The sequence below is a fragment of the Lepidochelys olivacea genome, assembly GCF_965140295.1.
Source record: "Lepidochelys olivacea isolate rLepOli2 genome assembly, chromosome: 3".
NCBI lineage: Eukaryota > Metazoa > Chordata > Testudines > Cheloniidae > Lepidochelys > Lepidochelys olivacea.
This window is the reverse complement of record NC_140413.1, coordinates 69564124-69577221: the sequence shown is the minus strand read 5'-3', so window position 1 is coordinate 69577221 and position 13098 is coordinate 69564124. Positions and strand designations below refer to the sequence as shown.

General features: G+C 45.7%; 1 protein-coding gene across 1 annotated transcript in view; it reads left to right on the top strand.

Annotated features, from left to right (window-relative positions):
• Nucleotides 1-574: 574 nt before the first annotated feature.
• The window catches only part of RRAGD (Ras related GTP binding D), a 31306-nt gene continuing 18782 nt past the window's right edge, over nt 575-13098 (top strand). Inside the window, exon 1 of the mRNA XM_084624097.1 lies at nt 575-908. Within this exon, the coding sequence (XP_084480223.1) occupies nt 773-908 (136 nt within the window). The 5' untranslated portion in view covers nt 575-772. The remainder of the gene's footprint in view (nt 909-13098) is intronic.

The following is a 13098-nucleotide window of genomic DNA, read 5'->3' as shown; positions in this document are numbered from 1 at the left end:
TGTGAGTGATGGGGGAGGCTGTGGGTGTGACTGGCCTGGGGCACAGCTGTGTGTGGCAGTGACTGTGAGTGATGGGGGAGGCTGTGGGTGTGACTGGCCTGGGGCACAGCTGTGTGTGGCAGTGACTGTGAGTGATGGGGGAGGCTGTGGGTGTGACTGGCCTGGGGCACAGCTCAGTGTGGCAGTGACTGTGAGTGATGAGGGAGGCTGTGGGTGTGACTGGCCTGGGGCACAGCTCAGTGTGGCAGTGACTGTGAGTGATGAGGGAGGCTGTGGGTGTGACTGGCCTGGGGCACAGCTCAGTGTGGCAGTGACTGTGAGTGATGGGGGAGGCTGTGAGTGTGACTGGCCTGGGGCACAGCTCAGTGTGGCAGTGACTGTGAGTGATGGGGGAGGCTGTGGGTGTGCCTGGCTACCGCCTGGGGCACAGCTCGGTGGGGCACTGCCTGTCTGTGGGTGACGGGGGCGGAAGGAGTGGGTGTGACTGGGCCGGCTCGGCGCGCAAGTGTGGCAGTGCCCTGTGCCAGCGCCGGGGGCTGGGCGGAGTGCGTGGCGCTGCCGTGCGTGTGCAGAGCGTGGCGGCGGTGCCTGGGTGAGTAAGTGACCGCCCGGCTGTGTCAGGTGACTCGGGTCACGCAGTCTCTCTCGCTCGCTGCGCTGGGAGGACGCGGGGCTCTGGCTGGCTGCTCCGGTCGCAGCGCCGCCCGGCCCGAGACCTGCGGGGAAGGGATCGAATCGGAACCTCCCGCGGCAGCGGCGGGGGGCGGCCGCGATGAGCCAGGTGCCGAGGAAGCCGCAGCAGGAGGAGGAGGAGGAGGAGGAAGATGAACTTGTTGGGCTCGCGGACTACGGGGATGGGGCCGAGTCCTTCTCGGATGGAGACCCGGAGACCGGCGCCGACGAAGCGTGTGAGTGCCCCGCCGTGCTGGGGAGGGCAGCGCCGCCGCCGCCGCGCCAAGCCTGCGGGGCCGGGAGCGGACCCGGTGCTGGGGGAGGGGCTGGCACTGTGGGGTGAGGCAAGGCAGGGGCTGGCTGTGTGGGGTGGGGAAGGGGCTGGCACTGTGGGGTGAGGCAAGGCAGGGGCTGGCTGTGTGGGGTGGGGAAGGGGCTGGCACTGTAGGTACGGGGGGGATGAGGCAAGGCAGGGGCTGGCACTGTAGATATGGAGGGATGAGGCAAGATGGGCTGTCTGTGAGGGGCATGGGCTGGGGTGACTGGCTCTCTCGGGAGGGCACAGAGGTAGGGTGTGGGGGAACAGAGAATGGGGCAGGGCTGGGGCTGGTTTTATGGGGATGGGGAGGAGCTGGCTCTGGATGCGGGGATAGGATAAAGGCATACACTGACTGGAGAGTGGGTAGGGGCTAGAGAGACTGGACTGGCTCTGTGGGGAGCGGGGACTGGCTCTGGGTGTAGGGGGATGGACCAAGGTAGGGTCTGAGTGTGGGGGAGGGAGAAGAGTCTGGCTCTTTGGGAATAGGGGGAGGTCCTGGCCCTGAGGATGGGATAAAGGAAGGGGTTGGCTGGGTGGGTGTGGGATGGGACAGGATTTGGTGATGGGGGGGGTATAGGATGGGGTTAGGGCAGGGGTAAGCAAACGTTTTGGTCTGAGGGCCACATCTGGGTATGGAAATTGTACGACAGGCCATGAATGCTTATGAAATTGAGGTTGCAGTGTGGGTGGGTATGCGGGCTCTGGGGTGGGGCGAGAAATGTGAAGTTCAGGGTGCAGGAGGGGGCTCTGGGCTGGGGCAGGGTTTGGGGTGTGAAGGGGATCGAGGGCTCTGACTGGGGATACAGGCTCTGGGGTGGGGCTGGGGATGAGGGGTTGGGGGTGCAGGAGGGTACTCCGGGCTGGGACCAAGGTGTTCGGAGGGTGGGAGGGGGATCAGGGCAGGGGTTGGGGTGTGGGAGGGGGTCAGGGGTGCAGTCTCCAGCCGGCGCTTACCTCAAGCAGCTCCCGGAAGCAGCAGCATGTCCACCCTCTGGCTTCTAAGGGGAGGCGCAGCCGGGCATCTCTGCATGCTCCCCGTCCGCAGGTGCCGCCCCTGCAGCTCCCATTGGCCATGGTTTCTGGCCAATGGGAGTTGCGGAGGCTGTGTGTGGAGCGCCCTGGTTGCCTTTAGGCATAGAAGCTGGAGCGGGGACATGGCACTGCTTTTGGGAGCTGCACAGAGCGGGGCAAGCCCCCGGCTAGAGTGCTGGAGTGAGGCAAGCACCGGACCCCGCTCCCCAGCAGGAGCTCAAGGGTTGTATTAAAACTTCTGAAGGGCCAGATATGGCCCCCAGGCCGTAGCTTGCCCACCCCTGGGATAGGGTCTGTTTTGGGAGGGTGTAAGGGATACTGAGTAGGGAGGTAGGGCAGTGATCACTGTATTGTGGCGGGAGGGAGAGTAAGCAAGTGTGAGCTTGTCAAAGTTGGCTGTGTTATGGAGTAGGAGGCAGGAAGGGAAAACAAGGTGGCTGTATGGTGAAGAGAATGTACAAGGAATAGGGATGCATTAGGAAATGTGAACAGGAATGGATGGTGGGACATGGGGACTCAGTGTTCTGGTGGGGGGAGAAGGAGAGCAGCACTGGTTATATGTGTTAGGGAATGGGAATAGGAGACATTCAAACACAAAAACATCTCCATATAGTACTTACCATGTCTTCTGCCATGAAAGTTTTCCATGTATAATATGAATGGACATAGCTTGGTGATGTTTCTTTAGAGTGCCAAGAAGCGGGGAGGACAGATGTCAGGCTATAAAAGGCAGCAGCAAGCAAATAGTTCTGTGTCCAGGGCTGCTCTGCAGCTGTGAATGTCAGTCCCCAGATTTCCAGGCTCTGCTTAAATGCCTGTGTGACTGTGTGCATATACGTGTTGCTGTGGGTGCCTGCGTTGCCATTTGCTTCATCCTTCAGTGCATGTGGAGGCAACAGTGATGCTACAAAACAAATGCTTGTTGGGAAATACATTACAAAAGAGGTAGGCCAGGCCAACACCTGTTGCTTTCACTTAGAATGTGCACTGTTTTTCCCTTGAAACACTGTTACATTTTACAAAAGAGCTTGGAGAACACTGAATATTTCAGGGAGTTGCTTTTTAAGTACAAAGCCAAATATTCGTTGATATACAATGATATGGTGCAATAGGTATTATTACTTTTAAAGTCACTTAAAAAATCTGAGTAAGGGATTTTCTGTGTTTTTCAAACTACTTATTTATTTAGGAAGTTTTAACTAGTTTACAAATCCTTGTCATGTAAATGTCAGAAACAAAGCAATTCATTACAACAGTTAGCTTTTGTTTAAAGAGATACAGGAATATATTCATGCAATCTTTCTAACAGGATATTACCATATTACAGAATGAACATCATTATAACACTTATGTAATTTCTAGTGATTTTATTATATTGAGTGAAATCTCTGTATACACATTTAACAGACCAGGTATGTCTATCAAATGTCAATATATATCAATATTCAAAAAAATTGGACAGGTGTCCTGGTGTTTTTGCAGGTGAATGTACTACGTCTGAATATTGAATAAAATGCAACCAAATAGCTAAGTATCTATCTGTTCTCTGTCTATTTTGCTGGATACATAGTTTTTGTGTTAATTTTTTCATAACCACAGCCTTCCATATTTTTGAAGCATTCCTCCGAAGTTGGACTATTTTTCTTTTTACAGTGAGATGCCACCAATATCCTAGCAGCTACTAGCAGATGAGAGATTAATTCTTTATTTCCTTTGTGTGACCACTAGGAAGTCCCAGGATGATTACCAAAGGATCATTTGATAATAAATATCCAATAGTTTGTGATATGTGGCTACAGATTGCATCCCAATACTTTCTAATGACTGGACATGTCCTGCATACATACATAAAATCTCATCTTTCACCACAGTTTCTCAACATTTATCCCCATACAATCTCTCTCTCTTTTTAAGCTGTCTGGTATGAGGTACAATTGAAACAGTATCTTAAAGAAATTTTATTTTGTTGTGCTACAGATGTGTGTTGCTGATCCTCTTTGCCAAATCAAACCCCATTCCTCTGGAGTAATTTGTCTGTCCACATCTTTTTCCCAACGTGTCATATATGAACACTTTTGCTAGGAAAGCTGTCTGCAAAGATTGATATAAATTAGTTATAATTTTTTTGTTTCCTAATTGACAGCATGTTTATTTTTAAATAACTCTTAATTTGGGTAGAGTTTAAGACTTGCTGTAGACAAGTAATCCAAAGGAATTTACTGAGAAGAGAATGGTGATTATTTCTCAGTAGACCCTTGCTGTCACTGCAGCAGTTAAAAAAAACAACTCTAGAAAACATTTTTTTAGTAGCATAATAATATTATATTTAACTGATGAAAACAGCTGTGTCCCAGAAACATCTGGAGGAGGCAAAAGCACTGAGGGAGGGATCCCCTTGTGGAATTTATCCTCTGTTGTTCCTTCAGGGGTACTCTCTTTCCCTTGAATGAACCATGAGACCCTCTTCTAAACAGGATGGCTCTCTGGAATCCACAGGTGGATAGGGCAGTTCATAGAGACTCTGTGTCTCCAAGAAGGCTCTGGCCACCAACAGCTCTCTTGGAAATTGAGTGGATCTGACCTGCCTGTTGCTTCTGAGGCCTGAAAAGGGCAGAGTCTCTATAGAGGGATCCTGGAGCTGTGTTATCTCCTTTACTTAACTTCCATTGGGCTGGAGAGAAACATGTCTTTCTCTTACCCTTGGCTTACTTGACTTACCTGTACCCTTGTCTGTGACCCATGGAGCAAACTCTGAAAAGATCAGAGTCACAGATCCCTCCTTCCCATGAAAGAGGAGTGGAGGAAGATCAATACATGGCAGATAACTTTTTCCAAAAGTTATTAGTTTGCTTTGTCCCTGTACTCCAACATATAAACATAGGGGTTATGATTGTACATGCAAAGGGAGTGTCTGAACATACTGTGGATCACCTCCCAAGACTAGTAGTTACTTGCCTTTTGGCTGAACACTGGAAAATGTTAGTGCATAAAACACAGTAATCTTCTAGCTTTCCACATATAATCATTCTTTGTTTTTCCATTCAAAGACCTCAGAGCACTTAATTTTGTAAAGCCTCACAACCCACTTGAGAGTATGTAATAAAAAATCTTCTCACTTGCAGATGGGAAACTGTACAACAAAGCACCTACGTGACTGGCCAAAAATCATACAGGACCAGAATGCCAGATCTGGGTTCTGTTCTGCGACAGACCCACCAGATCTTCTGATTCTCAGTTTGTTCTTTAGCGATAAGAACATCATCTCTCTCCCACCCCCACTTCTAGTATGTATGAACTAGGGCTGTTGATTAATTGCAGTTAACTCACATGATTAACTCAAAAAATTAACCACAATTTCATAGAATCATAGAATATCAGGATTGGAAGGGACCTCAGGAGGTCATCTAGTCCAACCCCCTGCTCAAAGCAGGACCAATCCCCAATTTTTGCCCCAAATCCCTAAATGGCCCCCTCAAGGATTGAACTCACAACCCTGGGTTTAGCAGGCCAATGCTCAAACCACTGAGCTATCCCTCCCCTCAAAAAATTTAAAAAATTAATCACGATTAATCGCAGTTTTAATCACACTGTTAAACAATAGAATACCAGTTGAAATTTATTAAATATTTTGGATGTTTTTCTACATTTTCAGATACATTGATTTCAATTACAACAAAAATACAAAGAGCACAGTGGTCACTTTATATTACACCTCTACCCCAATATAATGCAGTCCGCGGGAGCCAAAAAATCTTACCGCATTATATGTGAAATTGAATTATATCGAACTTGCTTTGGCCCCCCTGCTCCTTGTCTCCTGACCGCCCCCTCCAGAGAACCCCCCCCCCATCCCTAATCATCCCCAGGACGCCACCCCTTACCTAACTCCCCTGCTCCTTGTCCCCTGACTGCCCCGACTTCTATCCACACCCCAGCCCCCTGACAGGCACTCACTGCCAGCTCCCAGCTAAGGTGCTCTGCTTCCCACCATCGGTGAGTGCGGGGAAGTTGGGCAAAGGACGCCCCCCTCACTCACCGGTGGCGGGAAGCAGAGCGCCGCGGCTGGGAGCTGGCGGAGTGAGTTGGGCTGGGGCCTTGCTGCTCTGCTTCCACTGCTGCCGGTGAGTGCGGGGAGGTTGGGAAAAGGATGCCTCGCGCATTCACCTGCGGTGGGAAGCAGAGCGACGCGGCCCCAGCCCCCTCGACTCCGCTAGCTCCCAGCTGCGGCGCTCCGCTTCCCGCCGCCGGTGAGTGTGGGGAGGTTGGGGAAAGGACGCCCCCGTATTCACCGGTGGCGGGAAATGGAGCGCTGCAGCTGGGAGGTAGCGGAGTGGAGCGGGCTGGGGCCGCTGCCGGTGAGTGTGGGGCAGGATCCCTTCCCCCAAGTCCCCTCCCCTGAGCGACGGGGCTGGGGCGTGGGAAGCAGAGCAGGCTGCTCCCAGCCCCCCGTTAATCACCCGGGCCGCTCTGGGCCTGTGGGGCCCCCAATAGTGCCCCCCCACAGCTCCTGCCTCCCAGACCTGGGCTGGGGGGCAGGGAAGAAGAGGCTTGCTTTGCTGCGTTGTATGCGAACCAGTGTTATATCAGGTCGCGTTATATCGGGGTAGAGGTGTATTTTTATTACAAATATTTGCACTGTAAAAATGATAAACAGAAATAATAATATTTTTCAATTTACTTCCTATTGCAATCTCTTTATCGTGAAAGCTCAACTTACAAATACAGATTTTTTTTGTAACATAACTGCACTCAAAAACAAAACAATATAAAACTTTAGCGCCTACAAGTCCACTCAGTCCTACTTCTTGTTCAGCCAATCACTAAGAGAAACAAGTTTGTTTACATTTACGAGAGATAATGCTGCCCACTGCTTATTTACAATGTCACCTGAAAGTGAGAACAGACATTCACATGGCACTTTTATAGCCGGCATTGGAAGGTATTTATGTACTAGATATGCCAAACATTCATATGCCCCTTCGTGCTTTGGCCACCATTCCAGAGGACATGCTTCCATGCTGATGACACTCGTTAAAAAAATAATGCGTTAATCAAATTTGTGATTGATCTCCTTGGGGAAGAATTATATGTCTCCTGCTCTGCGTTTTACCTGCATTCTGCCATGTATTTTGTATTATAGCAGTCTCAGATGATGACCCAGCACATGTTGTTCATCTTAAAAACACTTTTCACTGCAGATTTGACAAAACACAAAGAAGGTACCAATGTGATATTTCTAAAGATAGCTACAGCATTCGACCCAAGATTTAAGAATCTGAAGTGCTTTCCAAAATTTGAGAGGGACAGATGTGGAGCATGCTTTCAGAAGTCTTAAAAGAGCAACATTCCAATGCAGAAACTACAGAACCCGAACTACCAAAAAAGAAAATCAACTTTTTGCTGGTGGCATCTGACTCAGATGATGAAAATGAACATGCGTTGGTCTGCACTACTCTGGATAGTTATCGAGCAGAACCCATCATCAGCATGGACGCATGTCCTCTGGAACGATGGTTGAAGCATGAAGGGATATATGAATCTTTAGCGGATGTGGCACGTACATGTCTTGCAACGCCAGCTTCTGTGAACTAGGCAAGGGATATATCGTAATTGTCCCCCACTATTTGGTGTGGGACACAGGATAGGGACTTAAAGAGGACTATTTGAAAGAAACCTATAAAGCATGGAGTTTCAGAGTAACAGCCGTGTTAGTCTGTATTCGCAAAAAGAAAAGGAGTACTTGTGGCACACCTTGATTATCATGCACATTGTAGGGACAGTGGTCACTTTGAATGAACTATTACCAGCAGGAGAGTGAGTTTGTGTGTGTATGGGGGTGGGGGGTGAGAAAACCTGGATTTGTGCTGGAAATGGCCCACCTTGATTATCATGCACATTGTAAAGAGAGTGGTCACTTTGGATGGGCTATTACCAGCAGGAGAGTGAGTTTGTGTGTGTGTGTGGGGGGGGGGGGGGCGGAGGGTGAGAAAACCTGGATTTGTGCTGGAAATGGCCCAACTTGATTATCATACACATTGTAAGGAGAGGTTTCAGATTAACAGCCGTGTTAGTCTGTATTCGCAAAAAGAAAAGGAGTACTTGTGGCACCTTAGAGACTAACCAATTTATTAGAGCATAAGCTTTCGTGAGCTACAGCTCACTTCCTCAGATGCATGTAAGGAGAGTGATCACTTTAGATAAGCTATTACCAGCAGGAGAGTGGGGTGGGATGAGGTATTGTTTCATGGTGTCTGTGTATATAATGTCTTCTGCAGTTTCCACAGTATGCATAGAATCATAGAATCATAGAATATCAGGGTTGGAAGGGACCCCAGAAGGTCATCTAGTCCAACCCCCTGCTCAAAGCAGGACCAATTCCCAGTTAAATCATCCCAGCCAGGGCTTTGTCAAGCCTGACCTTAAAAACCTCTAAGGAAGGAGATTCTACCACCTCCCTAGGTAACACATTCCAGTGTTTCACCACCCTCTCAGTGAAAAAGTTTTTCCTAATATCCAATCTAAACCTCCCCCACTGCAACTTGAGACCATTACTCCTCGTTCTGTCATCTGCTACCATTGAGAACAGTCTAGAGCCATCCTCTTTGGAACCCCCTTTCAGGTAGTTGAAAGCAGCTATCAAATCCCCCCTCATTCTTCTCTTCTGCAGGCTAAACAATCCCAGCTCCCTCAGCCTCTCCTCATAACTCATGTGTTCCAGTCCCCTAATCATTTTTGTTGCCCTTCGCTGGACTCTCTCCAATTTATCCACATCCTTCTTGAAGTGTGGGGCCCAAAACTGGACACAGTACTCCAGATGAGGCCTCACCAATGTCGAATAGAGGGGAACGATCACGTCCCTCGATCTGCTCGCTATGCCCCTACTTATACATCCCAAAATGCCATTGGCCTTTTTGGCAACAAGGGCACACTGCTGACTCATATCCAGCTTCTCGTCCACTGTCACCCCTAGGTCCTGCATCCGATGAAGTGAGCTGTAGCTCACGAAAGCTTATGCTCAAATAAATTGGTTAGTCTCTAAGGTGCCACAAGTCCTCCTTTTCTTAAAGCATGGAGTGTTGCTTTAAATATTAGTGAGCATCTCCAGTAATGTGAAGGAGCTAATATGGTATAGACTATGTACTACCCTCACTAGCAGAACACAGTAAAGACTATATACTGCTCTCAATGATTATAAATTCTCTGAGAAGGGCTTTTGTTTTGCTTTTTCTCTATAACACAGTGTGTATGCCAGTGACACTGTATAAATATGTGCAAAACTGCTGTTGATATCTGAATTCTGTCATGGCCTAAAGGCATCTCCACTGTGTAAGAAAGTGCTTCTGGATAGGTTGTTTTGCACAAAACTTGATTTGTGAATACTTCCGAAGGGCACATTATTTAACTAGCAATCTGGATTTTCATGGTTTCAGATGAAAATTAAAATAAAGGATCATGCTGCCCTCCAGTGGAAACTGTTGACATCTTTAAGATTTGTACTATGCGTAAACTTCACTTTTATAAATGTTAGCCTTTTCAGTAAGAAATATCAATGATTATACTAATTTTATTCTGTAAAGGGAAGAATAGATTTTTTTCCCCACTACCAGAGTAAGTGAAATGTGTAGAGTAGTGTTTGTCATATCATAACTACAATTCAGTAACCTAGTCTGGAAAGTTGTAGTGACGTATCTACAGGCATTTCTGTGGCAAGCTGGGGAGGGACTTGTCATGCATTCAACAAAAGAATGTGGGCGGACAATGTATCTTCCCATTCCTCTACATATAAGGAAATCTCTAATCTTCTCAAAGGAAAATGCTCTAGCAATTCTGCCATCTCGTCATAGGTCTGAAAATATAATTTATGTATCTCCAGCTCTGAAACTTGAAAAATAAGAAAGCTAAATTACAGTCCTAAAAGCAATAGAATTCACATCAATTGTTTTTAAGTATAGTTTTAACATTAAGCAGTCTTTAAATTAGGATTTCAGAAAAAGTTGAGCAGTTTGGCAAAGTTTACCCAACATGACAATTCATTTAAAAATTCAAGTCATTAAGAATAATTGGTTTTGGACAAAATAATTTTTTTTTAATTCTTTGAAACATGCAAAAAAAAAAAAAGCACAGACTAGAAGGAAAGCAAAAGACAGTCTTTCATCCAAAGTGTTTTTTATTAAATAAATCATCAAAAGTTTTTCACTTATGATCTTGAGTTGGCCAAGACAGTTAGCAAATTGCCCTATATAGGTATATCTACACTGTAATTAAAAACCCGCACTGGCCTGTGTCAAGTGGCTTGTGTGCTCGGGCGAAGGGGCTGTTTAATTTCAGTGTAGATGTTCAGGCTTGAACTGGAGCCTGGGCTCTAGTACACTGCGATGTGGGAGGGTCTCAGAGCTTGGGCTGCGGTCCAAGCCCGAATGTCTTCACCACAATTAAGCAGCCCCTTAGTCCCAAGCCTGCGAGCCTGAGTCACGGGGCATGGGCCAGCTGCAGATATCTAATTACAGTGTAGGCATACCCTATATAAACACGTGTACATACACATTGATGCGACTGTACTGTATATTTTGAAGCAATGGGAATCTTTCAAATACCTTTTTTTCTTTTTCTTTTCTAGAAAAAAACAAACTATGAAGTCCCAGAACTTTGGTTTGTTTTGTCCACAAGACCATACCTCCAGCAATGGAATTATCACAACACCATGCTTGAGCTAGGGTTTGTTATTCATGAAGAATAATGAGATCCCTCCCTTCTCCCCCCGCACCAAATTGCCAACACCACTTTCTGCAACAACTATGTTTTACTTGGAGGGCTTTCATCCATGTATTATCCAACCTGACACTGTTTAACTCGTGATATCTAATGGGATCATAGTACAAGAGGGTATGGGTACAGGCCTTTTAGAATTATCTAAAAATCATGGGATCAGGGAGTTTATAGCATCATCTGCACTTAACCTCAGCCATTCCGGTAACACTATGTCACAATCAGTGGCTGCCTAGTCTAGCTGCTCTTGAGCCAGTAGGTGGTGCCAATGTGATGCTCTGTGCCAATACAGAGAAGATATTAGTTCCCCTGGAATAACACTTGAATAATTAACGCAAGACACATAGCAGGATATGCACTACATTTTTTTACATACCTGATGTGCACACCCCAAGCATGTGTACTTCAAGTAACATACCCAATTTCTGGAAGAACTTATAGGCTTGATGACAACACATAGCTTACACTTTATGGGCAAAATTCACCCAGTGCAGAGAATCTATACTACTTCAACCCCTCTTAGGTTCTTGTGTAGGTCTCCCTGCACTGACATGAATTTTTCCCGCATGCAAACAAAACATCAATTTATGTAACATTAGTCATCAAGAGGTGCCTGTACTTGTTTAACTTTAATAGTATTTCACTTTGAATACATACACTTGTGTAGCGATAAGAGTACATTAGATTACTACTCTAGAATCTTTTGTCATGTCATACATAACTGTCTCCTACAGTACTTTATAAAGATGGGCCTGAGCTACAACATTTATTTCTGGATTTCAAACCTTCCAAAGCTGGGAGATGGTTGAGTTTGGGGAGATTAGTTCAGGTCATTAAATTTTTCTTTTGAAATTGGAACTGAGTTTGAATTTCAGATGCTCAAAGTTTGACTCTGGATCCAGATTACATATTAAATGCTTGGTGATCAGAAGATGACATTCAAGTATGCCAGTCATTGAGATAATTTTCCATACCAGATTTACTTAGAGTGTTTCCCTGAATTAAGTCAATTATAAATTATGACAGTGTCATTAATTGTAAAATGTTTATTGGGGAATGAATACTATGAGTTAGATTGGATTTTAGACTGATCTCATAAAGCTCCTTTCATTGTCAGGTATCTTGCAGATCTCCCTTCCCCAGCAACTGTTTTTGCTGAAGGCATATATATGGTCCTAATCAGCAGTCAAGAACTTTCAGGATCAAATCCTTCATTTGCCATTCCTGAACTCATTCATTTTGAATTTTGGTACCTTTTCATGAAGGTTGGTCCTTTGTCTAAAAAGTATCATTTTTGGTTTTTGGTCCAAAAGATGTTTTCAGAGAAGTGAAGGAAGAAGAGTAATTGTTACACACACAACAAGTGAAGACAATCTCTCTTTGCTGCTATAATATATCTGTACACTACACCAACAGTGAACTAACAATATGTCTTTCATGGTGGGTGTGAGAGTTCTCTTTTCTGTTGAGGTATTTAGTTGTTGCCAATGTTGTTAGTCTGCTGCAACGATTGTTCTCTGAGGCAGACCACTGTCTGCTGCTATCTTGATCCTTCATATATGCTGTGTTCATGTGTCTGTTCCTTATATGTGCTTTATGGTACAGACAAAATGTTGCAGAACTGCATGAAAGTACTTTGTAATTATATCCAGTAACACCTTTCAGCCTAAGGTCTCAAAACATTTTAAAAACTCATAAGCCTCATATAAAGCTTTTTGTCAATTTAACTATTTCGGTTATCTTTGTAATTTACTGAAAAAGTTAAATTGTTATGTCCCTTTGTGTGGATGCTTATACTGGTACACTGGTGCTTATGCTGGAATAGTTTGTTCCTCTAAATTTCACCTCTGTTGAAAAGCAACCACCTCTGGAGTTTAATACAAGCTGTCTAATAGCACACAGTAACATCTCTTCTGTTGGAGATCGAACTTCCAACAGCCCAATGAGCCTCAACGCTGTGCTGAGGCTTTGGTTCAGTACTGGCCTAGAAGGAAGACTGCTGCCTGCTAAGTTGCCACCTTCTCCTCCTGAAGCACCTATGGCATGTATTTTCTTTAGAGGCTTACAATCCTGCATAGGATGGTCTGTAACTCTAGCAGACTGAGTCAGCAAGAAAAAGTATTATTCTACTCTTCCCCCTTCCTCCCACCCCCAACTGGATAGAGCCAGTAGCTGTCTGGATAACCAACAATAATCCTTGCTATTGGATAAAGAGAAATTAGATTATTTTAAAAAACATTTTTAAAGTATTTCAAGTTTAATTAGACAACAAAAGGACAGTGATATTAGAATCACATTGTTGATACTGT